Below are 27,917 nucleotides of genomic sequence, written 5' to 3' on the forward strand. Positions count from 1 at the left end.
CATAGTTCTGGAAGTCCTAGCCACGGCAATCAGAGAAATAAAAGGAATACAAATTGGAAAAGAAGAAGTAAAACTGTCACTGTTTGCAGATGACATGATACTATACATAGAGAATCCTAAAACTGCCACCAGAAAACTGCTAGAGCTAATTAATGAATTTGGTAAAGTTGCAGGATACAAAATTAATGCACAGAAATCTCTTGCATTCCTAGACACTAATGATGAAAAATCTGAAAGAGAAATTATGGAAACACTCCCATTTACCATTGCAACAAAAAGAATAAAATACCTAGGAATAAACCTACCTAGGGAGACAAAAGACCTGTATGCAGAAAACTATAAGACACTGATGAAAGAAATTAAAGATGATACCAACAGATGGAGAGATATACCATGTTCTTGGATTGGAAGAATCAACATTGTGAAAATGACTATACTACCCAAAGCAATCTACAGATTCAATGCAATCCCTATCAAATTACCAATGGCATTTTTTATGGAGCTAGAACAAATCATCTTAAAATTTGTATGGAGACACAAAAGACCCCGAATAGCCAAAGCAGTCTTGAGGGAAAAAAACAGAGCTGGAGAAATCAGACTCCCTGACTTCAGACTATACTACAAAGCTACAGTAATCAAGGCAATATGGTACTGGCACAAAAACAGAAACATAGATCAATGGAAGAAGATAGAAAGCCCAGAGATTAACCCACGCACCTATGGTCAACTAATCTATGACAAAGGAGGCAAAGATATACAATGGAGAAAAGACAGTCTCTTCAATAAGTGGTGCTGGGAAAACTGGACAGCTACATGTAAAAGAATGAAATTAGAATACTCCCTAACACCATACACAAAAATAAACTCAAAATGGATTAGAGACCTAAATATAAGACTGGACACTATAAAACTCTTAGAGGAAAACATAGGAAGAACACTCTTTGACATAAATCACAGCAAGATCTTTTTTTGATCCACCTCCTAGAGTAATGGAAATAAAAACAAAAATAAACAAATGGGACCTAATGAAACTTCAAAGCTTTTGCACAGCAAAGGAAACCATTAACAAGACAAAAAGACAACCCTCAGAATAGGAGAAAATATTTGCAAACAAATCAACAGACAAAGGATTAATCTCCAAAATATATAAACAGCTCATTCAGCTCAATATTAAAGAAACAAACACCCCAATCCAAAAATGGGCAGAAGACCTAAATAGACATTTCTGCAAAGAAGACATACAGACGGCCACGAAGCACATGAAAAGATGCTCAACATCACTAATTATTAGAGAAATGCAAATCAAAACTACAATGAGGTATCACCTCACTCCTGTTAGAATGGGCATCATCAGAAAATCTACAAACAACAAATGCTGGAGAGGGTGTGGAGAAAAGGGAACCCTCTTGCACTGTTGGTGGGAATGTAAATTGATACAGCCACTATGGAGAACAATATGGAGCTTCCTTAAAAAACTAAAAATAGAATTACCATATGACCCAGCAATCCCACTACTGGGCATATACCCAGAGAAAACCGTAATTCAAAAAGACACATGCACCCGAATGTTCATTGCAGCACTATTTACAATAGCCAGGTCATGGAAGCAACCTAAATGCCCATCAACAGACGAATGGATAAAGAAGTTGTGGTACATATATACAATGGAATATTACTCAGCCATAAAAAGGAACGAAATTGAGTCATTTGTTGAGAAGTGGATGGATCTAGAGACTGTCATACAGAGTGAAGTAAGTCAGAAAGAGAAAAACAAATATCATATATTAATGCATGTATGTGGAACCTAGAAAAATGGTACAGATGAGCTGGTTTGCAGGGCAGAAGTTGAGACAGAGATGTAGAGAATGGACATATGGACACCAAGGGGGGAAAACTGCGGTGAGGTGGGAATGGTGGTGTGCTGAATTGGGCGATTGGGATTGACACGTATACACTGATGTGTATAAAATTGATGCCTAATAAGAACCTGCAGTATAAAGAAACAAACAAACAAAACAACTAATACTAAACTTTCATTGGGTTATTTGTATGGAAATATGTTAATATAAATGTTTCAGACATTACATGAAATTTCTAAAAATCTTATATTTGTATTTGTATGGAAATATGTATGGAAATATGTTAATATAAATGTTTCAGACATTAAAAAAAAAACCCACCAATACAGGGTAGGATAAATTAGACACATACGATGGAATACTATACAGGTGTTTAAAACAAACGACAACAAAGTAAAACCAGGTCTGCTCATATCCTGTAAGATATCTAAGAGATGCCATCAAATTTTTAATGAGCAAGTTGTAGAACAGGATACATAGGATCTCGTTTCTCTTAAGTAAACAACTTACATAAACATTCATAAATAAATTCATAACTATTTAGGTATTGAAGGAAAAAACATTGACGTTAGAATTTTATATCCAGCCAAAGGTAGATCCTTTGAAGGTCCTGGCGCCATAAAAATACTCTCAGGCAAGGTCTCAAAAGTTGAGCTGCACAGCGATGTATTTTGTAAACGCCTTTGGAATAAGTGCCAAACTAAGAAAAACAAATCTAGGAGATGCTGCAAGAGATGTGAGGATTAAAGGTAATCAAATAAGCACCAGTTTTCTTTTGGGTGGTATTTGCAGATGTCTTTTTTCAGGCTCTTTTGCTTGATATCAACCGACCAAAGATAAAAAGCACCATTATGGATAGAGGAGGTCACACACAATGACCAAAAATTCAATTCACCAAGAAGATAGGTCAATTCTAAAACATGGTATACACCTAACCAAATAGCCTCCAAAATATCTGAAGCAACCATCAACAGAACTACAAGGAAAAGTTGAAATTAATCATCATGGGGAGATATTTCAGGCAGAACAACAAAAAAAGACATATCAAAAAATGGAGTACTTCTTGATATATCTAGGAATACACCTACATAAGGAGGCAAAAGACCTGTACTCCAAAAACTATAAGACACTGATGAAAGAAATCAAAGACGACACAAACAGATGGAAAGATATACCACATGTTCTTGGATTGGAAGAGTCAATATTGTTAAAATGACCATAATATCTAAGGCAATCTACAGATTCAACACAATCCCTATCAAACTGTCAATGGCATTTTTCACAGAACTAGAACAAAAATTTTTTAATTTGTATGGAAACACAAAAGACCCTGAAATCTTGAGAAAGAATGGAGCTGGAGGAATAATGCTCCCTGACTTCAGACTATACAACAAAGCTACAGTGATCTAAACAGTATGGTACTGGCACAAAAACAGACACAGAGATTAATGGAACAGGATAGAAAGCCCAGAAACAAACCCACGCATTTATGGTCAATTAATCTATGACAAAGGAGGCAAGAATATACCTTGGAGATAAGACAATCTCTTCAATAAGTGGTGATGGAAAAACTGGACAGCTACGTGTAAAAGAATGAAATTAGAACATTCTCTAACACCATACACAAAAACAAACTCAAAATGGATTAAAGAGCTACACGTAACACAGGATATTATAAAACTCCTAGAGGAAAACATAGGCAGAACACTCTATGACATACATCACAGCAAGATTCTTTTTGACCCAGCTCCCAGAGAAATGGAAATAAGAACACAAATAAACAAATGGGACCTAATGAAACTTAAAAGCTTTTGCACAGCAAAGGAAACCATGAACAAGACCAAAAGACAACCCTCAGAATAGGAGAAAATATTTGCAAATGAAGCAACTGACAAAGGATTAATCTCCAAGATTTACAAGCAGCTCATGCAGCTCAATAACAAAAAAACGAACAACCCAATCCAAAAATGGGCCGAAGACCTAAATAGACATTTCTCCAAAGAAGATATACAGATGGCCTACAGACACATGAAAGAATGCTCAACATCATTAATCATTAGAGAAATGCAAATCAAAACTACAATGAGATATCATCTCACACCGGTCAGAATGGCCATCATCAAAAAATCTAGAAACAATAAATGCTGGAGAGGGTGTGGAGGAAAGGGAACACTCTTGCACTGTTGGTGGGAATGTAAATTGATACAGCCACTATGGAGAACAGTATGGAGGTTCCTTAAAAAACTACAAATAGAATTACCATATGACCCAGCAATCCCACTACTGGGCATATACCCTGAGAAAACCATAGGTCAAAAAGAGTCATGTACCAAAATGTTCATTGCAGCTCTATTTACAATAGCCAGGACATGGAAGCAACCTAAATGTCCATCGACAGATGAATGGATAAAGAAGATGTGGCACATATATACAATGGAATATTACTCAGCCATAAAAAGAAATGAAATGGAGGTATTTGTAATGAGGTGGATGGAGTTAGAGTCTGTCATACAGAGTGAAGTAAGTCAGAAAGAGAAAAACAAATACAGTATGCTAACACATATATACGGAATCTAAGGAAAAAAAAAAAAAAGGCCATGAAGAACCTAGTGGCAAGATGGGAATAAAGACACAGACCTACTAGAGAATGGACTTGAGGATATGGGGAGGGGGTGGGGTGAGATGTGACAGGGTAAGAGAGTGTCATGGACATACATACACTACCAAATGTAAAATAGATAGCTAGTGGGAAGCAGCCGCATAGCACAGGGAGATCAGCTCGGTGCTTTGTGACCACCTAGAGGGGTGGGATGGGGAGGGTGGGAGGGAGGGAGATGCAAGAGGGAAGAGAAATGGGAACATATTGTATATGTATAACTGATTCACTTTGTTATAAAGCAGAAGCTAACACACCATTGTAAGGCAATTATACTTCAATAAAGATGTTTAAAAAAATATTAATATAATTTTATGTAAATGTTAAAAATCAATAATTTCTATAATAATGTTTCATTGTTCTAAAAGATCATTATAAATCTTCCATATTAAAACAATAATTACCTTTATAAAATGTATTAGTGATTAGTAAACTGTCAGAATGGGCTGCTTTGTAACAAATTTCAGACTATTTCATTTAATCCTCAAAATCACATATGAATATTATTCTCTTCTTGGACACTCAGCAGCTCAGAAGTGTATAAGAAACTCCTGTGATGTTAAAGAAAATAAGTCTGGAAGAATTCCTGAAAGTATCTGAAGGCAAAATCCTTAGAAATAAAACATATACTAGTTTTGACCACAGCATGGAACTTGTAAGAATGGGCATTGCTTAGGAAAACACATCTACACATAAATAAAATGCTACATTGGTTAAAAAAAAAATGGATTAAAGAGCTACACGTAAGACAGGATATTATAAAACTCCTAGAGGAAAACATAGGCAGAACACTCTTTGACATAAATCGCAGCAATATTTTTTTGGATCCGTCTTCTAGAGGGATGGAAATAAAAACAAAAATAAACAAATGGGACCTAATTCAACTTAAAAGCTTTTACACAGCAAATGAAACCATAAACAAAATGAAAAGATAACTGAAGGTCTAGGAGCAAATATTTGCAAATGATGCTACCAACAAGGGATTAATTTACAAACAGTTCATGGAGCTCAATATCAAAAAAACAAACAACGCAATGAAAAAATGGGCAGAAGACATAAGTAGACATTTCTCCAAGAAGACATATAGATGGCCAACAAGCACAGGAAAAGATGCTCAATGTCACTCATTATTAGAGAAATGAAAAATCGAAACTACAATGAGGCATCACCTCACACCAGTCAGAAAGACCATCATTAAAAATCCACAGACAGTAAATGCTGGAGAAGGTGTGGAGAAAAGGGAACCCTCCTACACTGTTGGTGGGAATGTAAATTGGTGCAGCCACTGTGGAGAACAGTATGGAGGTTCATTAAAAGACTAAAAATAGAGTTACCATATGATCCTGCAATCCCACTCCTGGGGATAGATCTTGAGAAAACTCTAATTCGAAAAGATACATGCACCACTCTGTTCATAGCAGCATTATTTACAATAGCCAAGACATGGAAGCAATCTAAATGTCCATCGACAGAAGAATGGATAAAGAAGATGTGGTATATATACACAATGGAATATTACTCAGCCATGAAAAGAATGAAATATTGCCATTTGCAGAAACATGGATGGACCTAGAGATGATCACATTAAGTGAAGTAACTCAGACAAAGACAAATATTATATGATATCACTTAGATGCAGAACCTAAAAAAATGAAACAAATGAACTTATTTACAAAACAGAAATAGACTCACAGACATAGAAAACAAACTTATGGTTACCAAAAGGGATAGTAGGGGAGAGGAGATAAATTAGGAGGTTGGGATTAACATATACACACCACTATATGTAAAATAGATAAACAACAAGGACCTACTGTATAGCACAGGGAACTATACTCCATATCTTGTAATAACCTACAATGGAAAAGAATCTGAAAAAGAACATATATGACTGAATCACTTTGCTGTACACTTGAAACTAAGACAACATTGTAAATTAACTATATTTCAATTAAAAAGCTGATATAAAAAAAGATAGTCCACCTTAAAAAAAATGGAGTACTTTTCTCTGCCCTTAATCTTGGGGTTCAACCATGTGCCTTGCTTTGGCCAATAAAATGTCTGCAGGTGGGAGGTGCTCAAAGACCTGAAGAGTGCTGGGGTGACTGGGCTTGCCCTCTTTTGTGCCCTGCCTTTCCATGGCAGGAATGCGTCTGGATTGCCCACACATCCGAGAGGAGGATGAGAGAGACAGAAGCAGGGCAGAGCTACTGCAGGAAGCCCAGCCCGGATCAGCTGGTCCGCTCACCCAGCACAGGGATTTCTGTTTGAAGCCAATGAAATGGGGAGTTGCTTTGCGTTTGTTACACAGCGTTTTTTGGCAGTAGCTGATTACCTCTGCACTCAGAGATTTTGATCCAATAATCTGAGAATCTGTACTTAAACAAGGAATTAGATGATGCACAACCAGCTTATGGGGAAAAAAATGCCTTAACCTCTCCGTCATTTCTTTATTTGCAAAAAGCAGAAATAACATCACCTGCTTCTTGTTTTGAGAGGATTGAGTCTGTTCCTTGCCTGGACCACAGTGGGCTCTAAAGTGGCAGTTTCTTTCCGGACCTCTGCTCCTGTCACCGGCCACCCTACTTAGGGAGCCAGCAGAGGGAGCACAGGCGCCCTACACTCCTGGAAGAAGGTCACTGGTACACTCCCTCTCTGCTGTCACACTTACCCGCGGTCACTGGGAAGGCCAGAGAGATGATGAACTTGCAGGGCACGACGTGGGGCACATCCGAGTCGAAGGTGCTGGCAGGCCCTTCTGAGGACTCGCCGCTGCACTGGTGGCCAGTGGCCGACTCCTGGGCCCAGGCCCTAACCTTCAGGCTCTCCTCCACTGCACACTCGCTCCCGGACTGGTAAAAGCTGCCCATGGAGGACACGGCCCCCGTGCTCGCCTCGTCCTCGTCCTCCCACTCACAGGCCTGCAGCCACGTGCTGCAGGGCGGCCCACGCAGCCGGCACTCCCGGCTGCAAGGAAATAAAGGCACCGCCGTCACCACCACTGCTCCCAGGAGGGAAGCCCTGCCTGCCTCCTCCTCCCCCCGTGCCTTGTCCTGTTCCGGGCTGACCAGCCAAGGCCTCAGACACTGCCTGGCACACAGCGGGCACTCAACAAAGATTAGATGAACCTCAGAGAATGGTGCCGTCAGTAATCGTGATAATCAGCAAAGCCAGCGTCTCCAAATAGAGTCGCGTCCTCCCGGCCCCAGCTGTTCCTCCTTTCAGGACCAAAGTTAATCATTGAGCACGTCTGGAATGCCTGTCCCAGGTGAATGCAATTCCCCAAGAACCACAAGGGAGGGAGTGGGGGGGTGAGGGCCTCGGGTTAGCTGTGCCAAAGCACAATATGACCTTGGTTTGGGGACAGCACGCGAAAGAGCCTGGTGAGGCCAAGGAGGGCGAGGACCCCGAGGCAAGACCCGACCGAGCACTGAGTACTGGGCTCAGCGCACAAGCGCCCTCCACGGACGCCGCACGCCAGCAAACGCTAAGAAGGGGCTGCGCAGCTGGAGCGGGGGACGGGGCGGAGGGGGGGTACCTGCGGCACCTGTGAGCGGACGCGCTGGGCAGCCGCGTGGGCTCAGACGACGGCGTCGGTCAGCTCGCACAGCAGCTGCACAACCTCCTCACGGAGGAGGCTCCGAGGACCTGGTCTGTCCACCCGGGCAGGGCGGCCCGCGGGAGCCGCCTCGCCGCTATGTTTGGCGGTTGCTAGGAGACGCGCGTGGCCACAGCCCAAGGGCGGGGCTCCTGGGGGCGGGGCTCCCCGCCTCAGCCGCTGGGCCCAGGTCAGGTGCCCAGACAAGGTCCGGCAAAAAGGTGTATACAAATGCAGAACCAGCTGCCTTCATGCCGTCAGTTATTCGCTTATCCACTCAGTCTTTTTTTTTTTTTTTTTTTGATGTGGACCATTTTTTAAGTCTTTATTGAATGTTGTACAATACTGCTTTTTATGTTTGGGATTTTTGTGGTTTTTTTGGCCGTGAGGCATGTGGGATCTTAGCTCCCCGACCAGGGATCGAACCCGCACCCCCTGCATTGGAAGGCGAAGTCTTAAGCACTGGACCGCCAGGGAAGCCCCCATTCAGTCTTTAAGGAATTCCTGCTCTGAACGTGAGCACCTATTATGCACCTGAGCCTTACCTGCAGTACAGGGGAGAGGCGTTGCCAGCTCCCCACTGCAGCTCCATCAGCGGCCCCTCCCGTTCTTTGATGAAGGCAAAGGAAGCACTGGGCTCTGCCAACTCAGATGACCCGACCCCACCCCACCCCCCATCCCTCTCTGGCATAGACGCTCTGCTTCTGTCACTGACGTCCTTCAAATATGAGAATTCTTTTTAGTCATCATGAGCCCCAAACTCAGCGATGAGGAAACCGAGGCTTAGAGAGGTGAAGCGATTTGCCTGAGGTCACACAGGTATATGGCGGCACTGGATTGAAATCCAGACTATCTGATGGACACCCTGCCCCCCACCCCCAGATGAGAGACCCCTAACTGCTGCTCCCGATGTAGAAGACCACAGACCACCAAAGGGGCTGCGGCGGAGGGACACATCGCAGAAGCGACTGTCCGGAGGGGTTGGGGCAGGCTTCACGGAGGAGGTGACAAAAGCCAAACTGTGGGGTTTGCCAGGCGAGGAAAGCAAGAGAAGGCATTCCAGGAAGAGGACACAGCATACGCAAAGGCCAAGCAGAGTGAAAACGTGTGGCAAGTTCAGGGAAGGTTTGATGAGGCTGGAGTGGCGCACGGGGGCCCCGGTACCAAGCCCCTGGGCAGTAGTTTGTTCAAGCGAATGGGCGCGGAATCTCCACACACACTCAGCTGTTGCAGAAACTGAGGCTCTGAGCTGAGACACAACCTACCCGTGGCCAAAGAGCAAAACTGTGGACGCAAGCCCCCTGCCTCCCAGTGCCCACCTCCCTAGGCCGTCCCCAGGGGCTGGGGACAGTAGTCCAGTATTCCAGAATACTGCCCACTGACGGGGGCCCTCCGACATTCCTCAGGTTCGATCAGTCTAAAAAAACTGAACCTCAAGAACAGCTGTGAGGGGAGGTCTGCAAATGGCAGTGAGGTCCCCTGGGGAGAAGGACTCAAGCTTCACCACTGAGTGCCCTGTCCAGCAGCCTGCAGACTACCGTCCATAAGCAAGGAAGTACTAAAAAGACACCCAGGGCTGCAAGGGGAAAAGGCTACTAGGATACACCAGCTCCCAAAAGGCCCCATTAACAAGAGCCGGTCAGTGACACCACCCTCCCTGGGACAGACAGCAGGCCTGCTGCCCGTCAGGTGCCACCTGCTGCCTGTGGCTGGTTTTGCTTCAAAGGGTCCTCGACCACCTTGTTACCAAGGGCAGCAGCCAATCTCCCCAGCCCCTCCTGTGGGGCGGCCCTGAACTCAGGCTTGAGAGGTCCTGGATGTGCATGAGAATCACCCAGGATCATGTCAAATCTTCAGTCCTGAGGCTTCACTCCAGACCTGTGGAATTGATTCTCCAGAGGTGGGGCTTAGGAACTGCTGATAGATTGTATTTTCCAAACACCTCAATAGATTCCCTCCCACCCTCTCTTCTTACAGTGTGATGTCAACACTCTTCACATCCTGTGGTGGATCTAGTCCCCTCCCCCTTGAACCCAGACAGAACTTTGGGACCACCTCAGCCAACAGAGCAGGGTGGAAGTGACACTAGGTGACATCTGAAGCCAGGTCATACAAATTCCATGCGCTTCTGCCTTGTTCTTTGGGGTGCTCACTCTAGGAACCCAGCACCATGTTGTGAGCAGGCCCAAGCAGCCTCATGGAAAGGCCACGTGTAGATGCTCTGGCCAACAGCCGGCCGGGTTCCCGGCCAACTGCCAGCGTCACTGCCCAAAGTGTGAGAGCCAGACCTCAGGTGATTCCAGCCCCCAGCCTTTGAGTCACCTGGCTGACACCATGTGTAGCAGAAACCAGCTGTCCCCATCAAGCCCTCTGCAAATTGCAGATTTATCAGCAAAGTTAAGTTACTGTTGTCCTAACCCACTAAGTTTGGGGATTATTTGTTGTGCAATAATAAATAACTGGAACAGAACCCTTGTTTGTTAAAGTCACCTCCACCAAGATCCCACTGCACAGCCAAGATGTGGAACCACTTCCCTGAGGGAGGTAGTGTCCAGGTCAAGAGCCGGGGCATCATGGGATGGAATGAGGGCAAAGGTGTGTCACCTGAGACTCAGGCACGAGGGGTGGGTCTACAACCTCCCCTCAGCAAAGACGGTGTCAGGGCTGGCAAAGTCAAAGGAAAGGAAAGGGGTTATTTGTTTCAATTGTCTATTGTTGCATAACAAACCACCCCAAAAACTTAGTGGATAAGACAACAGCCACTAGCTATTTCTCACAGTTCCATGGGTCAGCTGGGCGGTTCTTCACTGGTGGCCCCCGGGCTCACTCACCAGGTTATACTCATGTGGAGGGTCGACAGGGCCGGAAGGTCCAAGCTGGCCTGGCCCACGTGTCTGGCAGTTGGTGCCGTTGCCTAGGGCACCTCACTTCCTCTCCACGTGGCTCCTCATCTTCCACCAGGCGGCAGTGGCTTCCTCAGACGGGCTTCTCAGGGCAGGGTTCCAAGAGGGCCAAGGTAGAAGCTGCAAGGCCTCTTGAGACCTAAGCTTAGAACTAGCATGGCATCACTTCCGCCATAGTCCGTTGACCAGAGCAAGTCACAAGGGCCAGCCCAGACTCAAGGGGGTGAGGAATAGGACAGGAGGAAGGGCAAGGTCACATTGCAAAGGGGCACCCCGTGGAGTGCAGCAATCTGAGAGCAATCTGTCCCCGCTTCCTTCTTCCTCCAGGGCAGTGGAGCACCACAGCTCCCAAGGCGCCCAGAGAGCTTTCTGAAGTTATCACAAGACTCTGGCAGCTGGAAGCATACGCCCATCTTCTTCTTGCCATCCCTCTCCTAAGCAAAGCGCCCCCCCCCTTAAAACAACTTTACTGAGGTGTATTTTATATCATACAGTGCACCCATTTCAAGTGTATAATTCAATGATTTTTAGTAACTTCACCAAGTGGTGAAATCATCACCATAAGTAAGTTTTAGAACAGTTTCATCTCCCTAATAAGATCCTTCCTGCACAAGTTTCACCCAAAAGTACTATAATTAATTATAATTAATCTCTGTTCCCACCCCAAGCTCTAGACAACCATTAATCTACTTTCTGTCTCTAAAAATGTGCCTTTTAATGAACATTTCCTATAAATGGAGCCATAAATCCATTTTGTCTATCCAGCCATCAGTTCATGGACATTAAGGTTGGACATTTAGACATTTATGAAGAATGCTGCTGAGGACATTCACATGACGGTCTCTGTGTGGACAGATGTTTTCGTTTCTCTTGAGTAGAGGCATCTAGCAGTGGGAGAGCTGGGTCACGTAGTATGCTACACTTATGCATCAGGCTTTATGCTTATCTTTTACTGCCAAACTGTTCTCCAACGTGGCTCCACCATTTCACATTCCCACCAGCAACGTGTGAGGGTTCCTATTTCTCTACATCCTCAAAAACATTTATTGTCCGTCAGTTATTATTGCCATTCTTGTGAGGGCGAAATAGTCTCTCATTGAGGTTCTGCTTTGTATTTCCCTAATGCCTAACGGTACTGGGATCTTTTCTCATGCTTATTGGCCATCCATATATATTCTTTGGGGAAATGTCTGTCCCTGTCTTTCACCCATTTTTCGATTGGGTTGCTTGTCTTCTTCTTATTGAGCTGTCGGAGTTCTTTGTCAATTCTGAATACAAGGCCCGTATTGCGCATGTGTTTTGTCAAGATTTTCTCCCAGTCGCCTGCCTGTCCGGTCATTTCTTAATGGCGTCTTTACCACTGCGCTTTGAAGTGCAAAAGTTCTGAATTTTGATGAGATCCAATGTATTGATTTTTTTTCTTTTTTTGGACCATGTGTTTGGTGTTGTATCTAAGAAATCTTTGCCTAACCCAGGCCCATTTTTAATAGACAGAAGTCAAACTTGGCGTCTGAACACTAAGCAAATCCACTAACCAAGACTCCTAAAAATGTAAAAGCTTTGACACTAAAAATGATGGCTCTCGGAGAATCCCAGACACTCCAGGGGACTGTACAGAACAACACAAACTTTCTGAAAAACAGTTTGACAACATCAAGAGCTTATAAAATGTCCGCACTCCTTGGCCCTGCAGTAAAGCACCCAGGAAATAGAGCCAACCGTTCACAGTGTTGTTTGAACGGAGAAAAACTGCAAACCACCTCGATGTGCACCTATTGGGACGACAAAGCACCTCCCAGGTCAGTCCTAAGAGGCAGTGTGGACCAGTCTTTGAGAACGTTACGCAGGAATGGTAATGATGGCGGAGCCATTTAGGAAGATGCTTGATGTGCAAAGAAAGATCCCAACAGCAGCATTTCAACTCGTTTCTTTATGTCACATTGAAGGAGGTACAACTGACATCCTGTAAAATTCACCCTTTTAAGTGCTTTGACAGGTGTATACAGTCACGTAACTACCACCCCAATGAAGATATAGAATGTTTTCACCACCCCCAAAAGTTCTTTCATGCTTAAATGCATGGAAAACATCTGAAAACAAATACATCAAAAGAACCCTGTGTTCTTCTCTTGTTGGCACAAGGGGGGATGGTTTTTTTTGCTTTTTAGCATTTTGCTGGGCTGTTTCTAGACACTGTGAACAATATACTATTTGGAATGGCTCAAACAATACTGAGCTGACTTCAGAAAAATCACTTCTCGGCTCTCCCCCCGACGCAGACACACACCCATCCCCCAGCTCAGACAAAAGCGCAGGAGACCTCTGGGTTTGCTCACTTAGAGCCTTAAACAAAAACCTTGTGGGTCCAACCGGGATGATTTCAGAGGCGCCTGGTAACACTGCCCGCAGACAGACGGGCCTGACAGCGCCCCATTATCAACCCGGACTCCCCTGCCCCCAAGGAGCTGCGGGGGGCAGAGGCCAGGCGATGGCTCCATGGCAAGATATTTAAAGTCTTTCTTTTCAGTACTGACTGGCCCAGAAAAGTTCCTGTTCAAAGGATTCCTTCCGCAAAAGCCGTCGCCAGCTGCAGCAACGGGGGTAGTCTCCCCTGGGTCACCAGCTCTCAGCATTAACATGAAATTGAATCAGATTCATCTGCAGAGACGCGGCTCAAAAGTCCAGAGCCACAAGAGGGAGGGGATATGGGGATATACGTATATATAACGCTGCTTCACTTTGCTGTACAGCAGAAACTAACACAACATTGTAAAGCATTTATACTCCCATAAAGATGTGGGAAAAAAAAAAGTCCAGAGTCAAGTTCCAGCGTCCCATTCTTTTTTTTTTCTTTTTAATTTGGCGGCACTGGGTCTTAGTTGCGGCACGCAGGATCTTGGTTGGCGCATGTGGGATCTTCAGTTGCGGCAGGCATGCGGGCTCTAGTTCCCTGACCAGGGATCGGACCTGGGACCCCTGCACTGGGAGTGCAGAGTCTTAGCCACTGGACCACCAGGGAAGTCCCCAGAGTCCTGTTCTAAGTGCAGACAGCAATGCCCCCAGCGGTGGGACTCCCGGCCTAGAAGTTTCTATGGTCCAGCTGGGAGTCCAATCAACCTAACATCTGGAGTCTCACTGACTCCAGCATCTCTGGGCCCAGGGATGCCTGAATCCGAGAGTTGCCAGCTACATGTAGTTTTCCTGCTGATGCAGTGTGTCCACATCTACAAATGACATAATTAGTGCCTACGTAATGCCAGGCCCTGTGCTGGGCATGGGGGTACCAGGTCTCTGGCCTTGTGAAGCTCAGCCCTCGTGGCAGGCCTGCAAATAAATGGCAATGTGGTACAATGCTGTTTCTTAAAATACAAGTTAAAAAGTACGTCTCGGGCTTCCCTGGTGGCGCAGTGGTTGAGAAGCTGCCTGCCAATGCAGGGGACACGGGTTCGAGCCCTGGTCTGGGAAGATCCCACGTGCCGCGGAGCAACTAGGCCCGTGAGCCACAACTACTGAGCCTGCACGTCTGGAGCCTGTGCTCCGCAACAAGAGAGGCCGCGATAGTGAGAGGCCCGCGCACTGCGATGAAGAGTGGCCCCCGCTCGCCACAACTAGAGAAAGCCCTCGCACGGAAACGAAGACCCAACACAGCCAAAAATAAATAAATTTAAAAAAAAAAAAGTATGTCTCACCTGTAGGCAAAGAAAGCGCATGGAGAGCCTCATGCCACACTGTGCCCGGCAGCAGCTGCGGGCAGGCAGCTCAGACAGGGGCTGGAGCTCTTCTCTCAGTGTCCCCGACACCAAGCCCGGCAGATAGACAGGCAAGCGTCCCTCCCCTCACGGCTGATTGTGCGTTACAGGGAGACAGACAGACGCACCAGGCAAGAGAGTCTGTTAGGGGCGCAAAGGGCTTGCAATGTCACCGAAGGCCTCACTGAGGGGCTGACGCTGGAGCAAGGGACTTGGAGGTGAGAGGGCGGGCTGTAAACATCTGGGGAAGCAGATGCAAAGGCCCTGAGGTGAGTTAGAAGAACGGCAAGGAGGTCAGTGAGGGAGGCATTGCGGGAGGTTATGGGGGACATGGGCGCCCACTGCACTGGGCCTTTAGTCCCTGAGAGAGGGAGATACGGTGGGTGCTGAGCGAAGGAGGGCGTCCTCTGGCTGTGGAGGACAGACGTAGGAACTCAGGGGCACTTCTTGGGAGAAGGCTGTTGCAATGATACAGGTGAGAGATGCTGGGGGTTTGGTCCAGGGCAGCAGTGGAGCAGGAAGAGGGGGGCAGATTGGGGGTGAGCTCTGAAGGTGCATGGCCTGACAGACCGGATGTGGGTGTGAAAGTGACAGAAGAACCCAAGACGGTAGGGATTTGCCGAGGGAGGCTGGAGGCCCCGCGAACTGAGATGGAGGTGGTGGAGGGGAGGAGGGGAAGGAGTCGAGGACTGAGAACATCTGTATTCCTTTACCCATTGAGAAATACATGAATTACACTGCTGGTAGGAATGAAAATGGTGCAACCACTTTGGAAAATGGCCTGGCAGGCCCTCAAAAGTTAAACATAAAACTACCACACAACCCAGCAATCTCACCCCTAGGTATATACCCAAGAAAAGTGAAAATATATGAACATACAAAAACTTCTGCATGAATGTTTACAGCAGCATTATTCATAACAGCCAAAAAGAGGAAACAACCCAAGCGTCCATCGACAGATGAATGGATAAACAAAAAGGTGGTCCAGGGCTTCCCTGGTGGCGTAGCGGTTGAGAATCTGCCTGCCAATGCAGGGGACACGGGTTCAAGCCCTGGTCTGGGAAGATCCCACATGCCGCGGAGCAACTAGGCCCGTGAGCCACAATTACTGAGCTTGCGCGTCTGGAGCCTGTGCTCCGCAGCAAGAGAGGCCGCGATAGTGAGAGGCCCGTGCACCGCGATGAAGAGTGGCCCCCGCTTGCCACAACTAGAGAAAGCCCTCGCACAGAAATGAAGACCCAACACAGCCATAAATAAATAAACAAATAAATAAAAATTTAAAAAAAAAAGGTGGTGCATCGATACAATGGAATATTACTCAACAATAAAAAGGAATGAAACGTATGCCAGCTACAACATGGATGAAGCTGGAAAACATTATTGTTAATGTTCTCAAAAAGGAGCCGGTCACAAAAAGTTACATATTGTATAATTCTGTTTTATACACAATGTCCAGAATAGTCAAGTCCACAGCGACAGAAAATAGTGGTTTCCTAGGGCTGGGGGTTGGGAGTGGAGGGTAGGAAACTGGAGCAGGGGGTGGGCTACCCAGTACAAGGGTTTTTTTGGGGGGGTGAGTGATCAGAATCTTCTAAAAATGAAATTGTGATGCTGGTTATATGCTCTATAAATATACCAGAAACCACTTATTAACATACCTTAAATGGGTGAACTTTGTGGTCTGTAAATGGCAAATAAAGTATGTCTTCTCCCTCCAAAAGAAAAAGAGAAAAGAAACAAACAAAAACAACTCCCTTGTCAAAAAGAGAGATGTTACACTGAAAGCCAAACTCCTCTGACCCCTGGAAATAACCACTGAATCTGTCTGTGAATCCCTCCGTCTTTTTCTATGCACTTACATACACATGTCCTCACAGAAGATATTTAGTACCGTTTTGTGTGGGTGTGTTGTTATTGTCGCTTTTTCCACTCATCCTTTTGTGGTGATTCATCCCGGCTGCTGTACCAATGGGCAAAATGTTGTCTTCAGTTTCTCACTATTATAAACAACGATGCAGTGAACATCCTGTACACATGTGTTTTTTCTAAGGCAGAAGCCAAGAATTGGAGTTGATGTAAAATTTTTTGTCAAATTGCTACCATTTTAATAATTTTTTTTTAAATGCACATCCAAAATGGTTGGGGAGAAGCATCTAACTCCTTCCTGGCAGAGGTGTGTGGTGGGCAAAGTCTTCAAGAATGAGTAGAAATTTGCCAAATGGACAAAGTGCTTATTCTGGGGTACTGCAGCAGAGGAGATAGAATTTCAGTGCTTTTTCAAATTCCAGGATTTAACATTTAAATTCCTAGAGCTGTACACAGGCCAGATTCTGCCCATCGTATAGCCAAGGTCAGCTGAAGAAATCTAAATCTGCCTCTTGCTCCTGCGAGGCTGGATGAGGGTTCCCAGAGCAGGTATCAGGTTAGGACATCTCTACACCTCTCTTGTCAAAAAAAAAAAGGAAAAGCAGCCTTACATTCACCTGAAAGGCTGATTTTTCTTTCATCTTCCAGAAAGGTGTTCTAAGGCACCAGAGGAAATGTTGGCCAAAGAGCTACCTGGTAGCCTAACCCCAACTCAGAAATGGAATTCCGGTCACAGGGCCAATCCACTCCCCAGGCACAAACGGGTGTGAAGACGGAGACCACGGCTTTCCTACCTCCCCCCCCACCAACTTCAACACACACAGAGCTTAAAGAGCAAGGGTCCGGCTCAGATAGGTTTCTATCCAGCGGGATGGCCCTAACGCATCCCCTCACTTCTCGGAGCTGGGCTTTCCTCTGCTCTAGTTGCCACGTGAGGCCCTTTGCACCAGCCCTGGTGGAGCGAGAAGCGGGTTTAGGAACCCAGTCGCTGAATTTAAGGGGAGGGGGGCTTCTCTGTACTTACGGGAGTAGAGTACAGTCCCAGCTAGCTCGCGGGGCTACCCTCGAAAGGTTTTCTGGCGAGAAGGGGTGGAGTGACGCGTGGGCGTGGACCAGACCAGGGGGCCACCGGACCAGGGGGCACCCTCCAGCCTCTCCCCAGCTTCCTATCCCGAGCCCACCCCTTGTCCCCGTCTCGGGGCACACTCTCTGCACAACGCAGCTGGGTGGAGAGTGGGGGAGTTGAAAGCAGACAGACCCGGGAATGGGAGGAAAAGAGGGGATGCCAGGAACGCCCCGGGAGGGATGAGGGGAGAAGAGTGCAGGGATCACCGAGAGAAGCGAGATCAGGAGGGAGACCAGGCAGCGGTGGCCCCGCGGGGGTCTCGGGGCTCCTGGGTCCCCGAACCAAGCCCCCTCCAAGCCAACCCGGGTAAACACAGACGCCCTGCCAGGCCAACGCAGCTGCTGGACACGGCCCTCGGCGCCGCTCCAACCAGACCGCCACCGCTAAGCCCCTCCTTTCAAGAAACTCTGGGGCCGCCCCTGGAAGTGGCGGGGCGGAGAGACCCGAGGAGCGGCGCTCGGCGGCGATGGAGTCCAGCGGCCCGGGCACGGGGACCGGCGTGGAAGGCGCGGCGGGCGACCCGTACCAGCGACCAGCGCGGCGCACGCAGTGGCTGCTGAGCGCCCTGGCGCACCACTACGGGCTGGACCGAGGCGTGGAGAACGAGATCGTGGTGCTGGCCACGGGCCTGGACCAGTATCTGCAGGAGGTCTTCCACCACCTGGACTGCCGAGGCGCCGGCCGCCTGCCCCGCGCCGACTTCCGCGCGCTCTGCGCGGTGCTGGGGCTGCGCGCCGAGGAGGCTGCCGCCACCTGGGAGGCCGCCGGGGATACAGCCGCGGGAGACACGAACTCCGGGGATGTGATCGCTGGGGTGGCCACCGATGGGGACGCGGACGCGGAGGAGGAGGCGCGCCTGGCACTGCGCGCCGAGCCGCCTGAGCTCACCTTCCGCCAGTTCCACGCGCGCCTCTGCGGCTACTTCGGCACCCGCGCCGGGCCCCGTCTGCCCCGCGGCGCTCTCAGCGAGCACATCGAGACGCAGATCCGCCTGCGCCGTCCGCGCCGCCGCCGCCGCCGAGCGCCCCGTACGCCCGGCCCCGACGGCGGCCCGGACAGCGAACGCCTGGCGCGCTTGGAGGAAGAAAACAGCAGCCTGCGCGAGCTGGTGGAGGACCTGCGGGCCGCGCTGCAGAGCAGTGACGCGCGCTGCCTAGCACTGCAGGTGCGCCCGGTCCCGGGGCGGAGGGTGATGATGGAATGGGGCGGGGGTGGGGGTTTGACAGCGGGCTGGCTGCAGAGCCCCTGCTGAGCAGAGGAAGAGGACGGGGAGAAGGGGCGGCCCTCCCCACTTGAGCCTACTTGCATCCTGTCCCTGGCCACCCCATCCCACTCCAACACACCCTAGTCCCCGCCCCTACTCACATCACCCACTGCAGCCCCCCAAAACTCCAGTCCCTCCGAGAAAACCATTCCCCCGCCACACACACACAGCCCATCTCATCCTGCCTCTCTGACCCAGCCGTGGACCCTCGCAGGAAACAGTCTCACACACATACGCCTCCGGAGCTCTCCGCGGTGCCAGGATTCCAGGAGGCCTAGGAGATAAGGTGTGAGGAAGGCCTGTCCCCACCCTTAAGGAGCTAACGAGGTACATAGGCAGCTCGGTGCAGTCACACAACAAACATTGGAGGGCCTCCCTCAGGGCCAGGCCTGGTGTCCCGATGCTAGCCAGTGTCACTGTCGACCAGGCAGGTCTGGCCACTCAGCGCTGCGGGGGGCAGGCACCGACAGAGGCATGGGCGCAGCCCAGGCATCTGCAGTTCAGTCAACAAGCACTTAACGCTGTGCCCAGCCGTGTGGCAAAGGCCATGCGGGGGTCGGGGTCAGACGAGAACCAGACGGCCTCTGACCCAAGGGACCACAGGCCAGGAGGGAGCTGACGTTCTAGTAGCCCTGCCCGCTCCCCACACAGCCCGGGGTCACAGCCCTGAGGGGTAGAGAGAGGCCAGGGAGTGTGCAGGGGTGCAAGGCGCGGATTTCAGGGGCCACGGCCAGCGGGCATCGGAGAAGCCAAGTCCGGGGCGGGAAAGTACTGCCATTATGTGGAATAAGATCGTCCAGGACCATTAGTTCTCCAAGTATTTGCTGAGCACCTAAAGTGCACCAGGCCTGTTTTAGGCGCCGGACGCCCAGCAGTGAACCCGACAGAAGCAAACCGCACCCTCAAGGAGCCGGCTGCCTAGTAGCAGACAGCGGGGAGGGCCGCGAACGCCCATAGCGCGCTCCCCAGTCTCGGGGGGGAGGAGCGCGGCGGAGCGGAGTGCCCCGAGGGCAAAGAAGAGCGCAGGCGTTTGGGACTCTGTCGAACTGTGCAAACAACAGAATATGGGCTTTGTGCCCCAGTGGCCCGCATCCATTAAAAGGGAATGACATGAGCTCCCGCCTCGGTAGAGTTAGGGCGAGGGTTAAACGAGTTCAGATGGGCCCAGGGCGGCGAGCACGAGCGCGAGAAACGTGCCGGGCTGCTTTGCTCACGCGCCCTGGGCCGGGTGGGGTCTGGCGCGAGGCGCTCACCGCCTGCCCTGCTGCCCTGTTCCGGCAGGTCGGCCTCTGGAAGAGCCAGACGGGCGCCCAGGAGGCGGCGCACGGCGGGCCCGAGGCGGTGGCGCGGGAGCTGCGGCAGGCGCGGGGCGCGCTGGCGGCAGCCGAGGCCCGCGCGGGGCGGCTGCGCCGGGGCCAGGCCGAGGTGCGGCGGCGCGCGGAGGAGGCCCGGCAGGCAGTGCTGCGCAGCCTGGCGCGCGTGCGCGAGCTCGAGGCGCTGGCGCGGCAGGTGCCCGGCCTGCAGCGCTGGGTGCGGCGGCTGGAGGGCGAGCTGCAGCGCTACAGGTGAGCCGGCGGCCCGGGTGCCCCAGATCAGCTCTCCTTCTCCCGAACCTCAGGTGTGCTTTCCTCCCCTCAACTCGTCCCCGTGTTGTTCACGTCTTCAGGTATCCACCCACCCATCCATCCGTGGGCCTGTTCCCCCATAAAGCCCCTCCATTTGCCTATTCGCTGGGGGCAATAGGATATATTTGTTCTTATTTGTTCTTTGATCAGTGCAATAACAATGGTGATAACAGATAACACTTACCGAGCACCTAAGGTGCGCCAGGCTCTGAGCTAAGCACTTACCTGACGTAACTCACTGAGTGCTCACAGCCACCGGACCTGTGAGGTAGGTACCGTTATGTCCCCATTCTCCAGCTGAGGAAGGAAACAGATGCGCAGTGATCCCTTGTGCTAGCTCCACCAGGGTAGGAAGCTGGGCTGGGGACCAAGGTTCAAATCCTGGCAGGGTCTCTGACAGATGTGTGACTTTGGGCAAGTCACAGCCCCCCCTCGGAGTCCCTGTTTCCTCTTGGATGGAACAGAGCTTGGGGCCCCTGCCTGCCAGGGAGGCTGTGAAGAGGCAGTGAGGCCCCGCCTGGCTCACTTAGGTGCTCAGTAAACAGACCTCCCTCCCTTTCAAATCACAAGGCACCCGGCCTGCCTGCCTTCCACATTTACTGAGCACCAGCTCTGCACAGGGTCTATGCCAGCCACCGGGGGTGTCATTCGGAACAAGACATTCCGAAATCCTCGCCCTGAGCGTGTGAGGTCCCCACGTGAGCAGATGTGTGGCAACAGCTGGCTGCCTGCTGTCAGGGAGAGCAGGGCCCTCGTCATGCCCGCTGCAGGCTCAGCCAGCGCCTGCAGACCTGCCCCGGGAGTGGAGTGCTGAGGCTGGGACGTGACCTGGCGAGACGGGCCAGGGAGGGGGAGGGGGGAGAGCGTGCTAGGAAACGGGAACAGTGTGGGCCAAGCGCAGAGGCAGGAGGGACCTTGGCCCGGTCCAGCAGCTAGAACAGCAGCTGGAGGGGTAAAGCTGGAGAGGCAGGCCGAGGCCAGGCCAACCGCAATGGTTGTGACAAGGTCTTCAGCCTTTCCCTCGAGAGAGCATGAAGCCATGGGAAAGTTCTAGCAAGGGGGCGACAGGAACAGACTTGCACTGGAAAAAAAATCACCCTGGCTACAGTTGTGACAAAGAAATGGAAGGAGAGGGGAAGGGCAGAAGACAGTGGGAGCCGGGCAAGGGGCTGCTGTCCGACTTCAGCCCGAAAGGCAGGCGGTCTGGCCCAGACTGGTGGGCAGGGCAGCCAGAAAGGGTGGCTTTGAACCTAGTTCCTCATCGGGGGGACCATGTCCTTGACTTTTGAGGTGCTCCCAGCGGGGAGACAAGGAGGCACCATGGTGGAGTGAGGAGGCTGGCTCTGGGCTAGCCTTCTGCAGCTCCAAATGTTTGGATAGTCACTTCCTGTTTGCATAGCTGATCGGCCAAAGAGCAGGGCCCGTTGGCTTGAGGCCCATATCCCGCCTTGGAACTTTCTCCAAGAGGAGAAATAAAGGGTCTCTTCTTTCTTTTGCTCTAAAGTAACTGTCACAGCATGATTGTAAAAATAACTCCAAACATTGGGATAGCTCTTTACAGGAGAAAAAGTGGAGCCATAGTCAATGCAGTATTTAATCCTCACAAGGACTGTTCAAGGAAGAGGTTTTATCCCCATCTTACACGTTTTGGGAAGTGAGGCTCCGAGAAGTTAAGTGATGTACCCAAGGCCACACAGCCAGAAAGTGGAAAAGGAAGGTCTGTCTGCCCCCACAGCCTGTGTTCTTTCTGTCTTTCCACTTTACCTTTTTTGTTGCTGACTCATGGTTACAAGACAGCTGCTGCACCTCCAGGCCTCATGTCTGCTATCCAGGCATAAGAAGGACCAGTGATATTGGGGGTGGGAAGGATTTTCTTCTAGTGAGCTTTGCCTTTGTATTCAGGGAGAGGCCCCTCCACCTTCTCCCGCCAGAACTTGTACCTCCATCAGCTTGGCCAGAACTGCGTCACGTGGCTGCCCCTGCCTGCAAGAGAGTCTGGTGATATTGATGCCGCAGCCAAACCTGAGGCTCTCTTAGGAAGGAAAAAGGGAGCAGATATTGCAGAGGCTCCAAAGGAGATGCCCAGTGAATGAGGAAACCACGGACCAGAGAGTGACCTTCACACGGTGATTAGGTGATGGTTGTCACTTGTTTCCCTGTCCTTAAACCTCATCCAGCCCCAGAAGCAAACCTCCTCTCCCCATTTTCTGTAGTCAGAGCTTGCAGGTTTGTGGGCTGACTTGCCCCCAAAGCTCTCCCTCTTTGGAGAAAGGAAAGGGGAGGGGATAGAACAGTTGAGAACACTAGTCACGTAGCCAAGCTTGATGGATCCAGAACTCAGCTGAGCTTCCCAACTCCAAATCAAACCTCCTTCCCCTTCTCTGCCACCTCCTCAAGAGAAATCTCAGCAACTCTCTTCCTCATTGCTCAGACTTCTATTTAGTTCTTTCTCAAACCTGCACCTCCTTTTCCCTCCCACTCAGTCCTTTGTTGTGGGTTCTACCCAGTCCTTTCCCTGTTTCTCAGGTAAACCTCCTTCTGTCGCGTCTCTTTGGGGTTGCTGTAACCCCGAGCTTGCCCAGCTCTTCCCGTCGTGATGATGAGTTCCCAGTGTGCTCTGTGGTTGCTGCCCATGAGCCTACCTTTGGCAGAAGCCAAGATCCTGGAGGGTCCCCCTGATCTCCAGGGTCATGGAGCTCGCCCTCTGCCTCAACCAGGGCCTGATTCTGGGCTGGTTTCTAAATGCATTTCTTAGCTCAAAGTTTCTCACTACACAGGTGGGGAGAAGTTGAGCTCCACACCTTAGGATAACATCCCAAGGTCAGTCAGCAGGGTTTTTCTCGCCTCTGTCTGTGGATGAGACGGCCCTGGATGACCCTGGGCTTCATGCAGGGCCTCCTTGTCTTCACTCAGCACGCAGGGTCTCCTGCCCCTTCCCCACTTGGGCCTCAGAACCCAAGTCCTGACCCCTCAAGGGCAATTCAGCTCCATCTCCTGCTCCCCACACAAGCTGGGCATCTTACCTTTTTGTTTTTGACCTTGACTCTGGATTCTTTTAAATGGTTATATTCTATCCAGCACTTCTGTGTGTTTGTAGACAGAAAGAGAGCTTCCCGTAGCACCTCAATCCGCCATCCTGACCAGGAACCTAAGAGAATAGACAGTAAGTATTTAAGCCATTGGAGACACTCAGGTATTCGTTCCACATTTTCTAAGCACCTTCTATGGACAAAGTCCTGTGCGGATACCTGGGTACACAGAACTGGTACAGGCATGCCCACTGCCCTCTGAGGGTCTCCTGGGCCCGAATGGAACAGGCCATGAACACGCATGTTGGGACAAACATGCTTTGTGCAGAGGGGCCCCAAGAGAGCAACTGCTGCTTTCAGAACCATGGGAGTCCTGGATCAGATACAAGCATTCCCCGTGTCAACGTGATCTGCAGCCTCCTGGAGCTGGGCAAAGACCCTGGGCTCACCCAGCCAGCCCAGTCTGCGGAGGATTACCCGGTCCACCACAACCCCATCAGCTTCTGCTTCCCACGGCTGGTCTCCTGGGTCCACCTCGTCCCAGATGGCAGACTCAGCTCCTCCAAATCCCACAAGACAGTCCCTCCTCCCAGCACATTTGTGAGCATGGTAACCCTGACAGATGATGCAGAGGGGAAGACGCGGATTACGTTGCACTGATGCAAATAGTTTCATATGGAATATTTAACATCACGATTCATACAGTGTCATTTAACCTCCGCCCCCATCCATCTAGAGTGTTTCCCTGTCACTTCTCCCAAACTACACCCAAACCCTCTCTACCTTTCTCTCCTCTGTTTTCTCTTTCTTCCTATCAGCCAGGTCTCTTAGATGAGTGCCAGAAAGCCTGACTCAAACTGACTTGCTTAAAAAAGAAGCTGGCTCTCAGTAAAGTTTAAGCATGTCCAGCTTCAGGCATGGCTGGATCCAGGTACTCAAACAATGTCACCAGGATATGGAAATTCTGCTTCACTCTCAGGCAAGTTCTCTCCCCTGGTAGCCTCTGGGGCACTTACATCTCGAAAGGTCATCTCTTGTCTGAGCTATCCCACTGGAGTGCCAGGCTGAGCCTCAATGGACCAACTTGGAAACATGTTCATCCCAGAACCCATCAGGGGGCCAGGATGATTGGATGCTCCGATTGACCAAACTTTAGTCACTTACCCACCAAACACATACAAACCCACAGCCAACCCTGTCGAACTCTGAGACTGAGATCCTCCCAGGAGAATCACGGGAGCACATATTCCAGACGTGTTAAACAACACACACCCCTGCCTTTGCTCCTCTCGGGAACTCACAGCCCAAATCCCCTTTCTTGTCTCGGGAACAGCCCACCTGTGGCAACTGGAGAATCTCTTGAGTGGAGGCCCCGGAAGGAAGCCTGCTTAAATGCAGGACAGGCTTGTCTCAAAGTCAGCTCTGCCAGGCTGCTGAACGCTTTGGGGTAGTAGGGGGCACTCTGCACCCTCACCAACCTTGCCTGTCTCAGTGCTTCAGAACTTGCTGGGAGGATGGGCCAAAAGGATCCTTATTACTGGCCTCCGGGCCCAGCCCGTGAGCCCTCCTAGGGAAGCACGATGTCTTGACGTTGTTTGGCCCAGCACCCAGCCCAGGGCTCCCAGTAAGACGGTGAACGAACAAGTGAACGGACCAACAAGCATATGGATGGATGCAGCCTCAAAAACGTCTTGGAAGAATGGGCGTGGGCGTGCAGGAGTCCAGCACCAGGCGAGCCCCGAGTGGTCCAATGGCCTGATCCTGCTTCGAGGGGAACCATCGTCCACCCGGTGACTAGATTCTCTTGAAGCCCCGTGTCTCAGCCATTTCCTCTGCCCTGCCGCCCCTTGCTCTGCGCCACGGAGGAGAAGCTGGGCCTTTAAGACGCCTGGGCAGCTGCCTGGGGCCAGCACTGCTGGGCAGGGGCTGGGCTCCAACGCCCAGAAGACAGAAAACCTAGCTCAGCTGGAGCCGGAGGAGGGGCCGCCTCTGTGGCTTTGTTGTCGTCCGGGAAGGATGAAAAGGCTGGGATGGATGGGGGGGGAGGGAGGCGTAGGGCAGCTCACTGGGCCGGCCACCATGCTGAGGACACAAAGATGAGGCCTTGGAGGGCCACCTCCTTTCTTCCGCCCCAGTGCAGCAGCCCGGCCTGATGGGGGGTGGGCGCAGTCGGTGGGTCAGGAGGGAAGCAGACGGGCGGGGGGCGCCATCTGGAGCTGGGGGCTGGCTGGCTGCGGATTCCATTATCCTTAGAAGGGAGCGTGTGGGTGGCCGCTAGTGGGAATTGAGGCCTTTGTCCAGGGAACAATACCCCGGGCTCACAAAGGGACACTGCTGGCCCAGCACCTGCTGCAGGCCCACCCGGGGGCCGTCGAGATGCAGAGCGGGGCTCGGTGGGTGGAGGCCCAGGCTCGGGAGGCCCAGCCCAACCTGGGCTTGAATCCCAGCTTTTCCAGATCTTTACGGTGGGACCTTGAGCTGGCCCCTCCCACTGTGCCTCAGTTACCTCATCTGTGAAGTGGGCTGGGGCCCCGTTGCTCTGGACGTGTGTGTTCAGTGACGTGGGGGCAGGGAGGTGCAGGCTGAGTGGGCAGCTCTGGGCTCTGACCTGCTTCACTCATTTTTTTTTTTTAATAAATTTATTTATTTATTTATTGTTTCTGGCTGCGTTGGGTCTTCGTTGCTGCGTGCGGGCTTTCTCTAGTTGCGGCGAGCGGGGGCTACTCTTTGTTGCGGTGCGCGGGCTTCTCATTGCGGTGGCTTTTCTTGTTGCCAAGCACGGGCTGTAGGCACGCGGGCTTCAGTAGTTGTGGCTCGCAGGCTCTACAGCGCAGGCTCAGTAGTTGTGGCGCACGGGCTTAGCTGCTCCGCGGCATGTGGGATCTTCCCGGACCAAGGCTCGACCCGTGTCCCCTGCATTGGCAGGTGGATTCTTAACCACTGCGCCACCAGCGAAGCTCATATCTCAGTCATTCTTGCTTCTGTGAGCCTCCTTTTCCTCATCTTTAAAATGAGGGTGACAAGAATAATAATGATTATTATATTCACCTCATAGGGAATTTGAAGATAAAGTGCTAATATGTACAAAGCACCTAGAATAACACTTAGCCTTGAGAAAACTCTTGACGAATGCTGGAGATTATTATTTTATTTATCCCTTATCACAGTACCCCCCATAAATAGTAATGGTAGTGGTGGTTGGTGGTGTTGATATGAACAGAGTCTGGCCCCAGAGAACCCTCTGTGTGTGGAGACCACACAAGGAGTGGACAGTGTCAGCTGAGTGTCAGGGTCCTACCGGAGTTGCAGAGTGTGGGCAAGCACAGGACCCTGACCTCAGCGTGAGTGACGCTGGCTAGGGCATCTCTTGGGGGAATGCCGTCATCTGAGCTGGGTGTGGAAGGATGAGTAGGAGTTTTCTGAGGTATCGCAGATTCAGGTTGCCGTGAGTGCAAAGGCTTGGAGGTGTGAAGGCCTTGGTGCCTCTTGGGAACAGGGAGACGTATTGTGGCTGGCGGGTTTGAGGTGGAAAGTGGCAGGAAAGGAAGCTGGAAGGGCAGGCGAGGATGGCGAAGGGCCCTGAGCACCAGGCTGAGGCACGAGGCCTTCACCCCAGAGGACGAGGGAGACAGAGAAGGGCTCGAAACAGAAGTGAAGTGATCACTTTGAGCTTCAGAGCGACCCTTCAGGCTGCCTGTGAAGGACAAATGGGCAGGAGGGGAGGTGAGAGGCAAGGAGGCTGGTGAGGAGACCATTTCTGGGTCCAGCGCCTGAGAAGGGATGGACCACCAGCCCCACACCTGGAGGCCTTACCTGGAGCTGGGCAGAGCCTCAACCTGCCATTCTCCGTCCTCGGTCAGAGCCTTCCTCAGGGACAGCACCTTAGGGTTTGCAGGGTGAAACAGGCATTAGAGCCCCAGGCAACAGCCAGGTTGGCAATGGGGACCTACCTCTGGGGGGAGGAGCCAGCAAGGGGTCACCCAGAGCCAGCCTTGGTGTCCTCACCTCGCGCGGGGCTGGGGAGAGCAAACACGAGCGGCTTTCACCCTAGCGTTAACAGAGCACTCCGACGTGGCACTCGTGGGCGCGTTATGCGCTGCCGGCTGGATGGTGAGCCAGGACCTCAGGGGTCAGTGGGAGTGAGCACCGTGCCTCGAGAATCTTACCTGGTCGCGTTCACAGTCAGGGACCCCCAGGAGCCCAGGTCAGCAAAGGATCCCACTGCGTACAGGCTGAGGAGGG

General features: G+C 50.7%; 2 protein-coding genes across 2 annotated transcripts in view; one reads left to right on the forward strand and one right to left on the reverse strand.

The window, feature by feature from the left end:
• The window catches only part of CFAP92 (cilia and flagella associated protein 92 (putative)), an 88,132-nt gene extending 66,859 nt beyond the window's left edge, over positions 1-21,273 (reverse strand). Inside the window, exons 1-2 of the mRNA XM_036870616.1 lie at positions 20,872-21,273; positions 7,187-7,482 (exon numbers count right to left, since the gene is read on the reverse strand). Of these exons, the coding sequence (XP_036726511.1) occupies positions 7,187-7,385 (199 nt within the window). The 5' untranslated portion in view covers positions 7,386-7,482; positions 20,872-21,273. The remainder of the gene's footprint in view (positions 1-7,186; positions 7,483-20,871) is intronic.
• Positions 18,224-27,917, forward strand: part of EFCC1 (EF-hand and coiled-coil domain containing 1) — a 33,193-nt gene continuing 23,499 nt past the window's right edge. The window contains exons 1-2 of the mRNA XM_036870204.1: positions 18,224-18,922; positions 20,303-20,586. Coding sequence (XP_036726099.1) covers positions 18,224-18,922; positions 20,303-20,586 — 983 coding nt within the window. The remainder of the gene's footprint in view (positions 18,923-20,302; positions 20,587-27,917) is intronic.

Source organism: Balaenoptera musculus, chromosome 11 (genome assembly GCF_009873245.2).
Source record: "Balaenoptera musculus isolate JJ_BM4_2016_0621 chromosome 11, mBalMus1.pri.v3, whole genome shotgun sequence".
Lineage (NCBI taxonomy): Eukaryota > Metazoa > Chordata > Mammalia > Artiodactyla > Balaenopteridae > Balaenoptera > Balaenoptera musculus.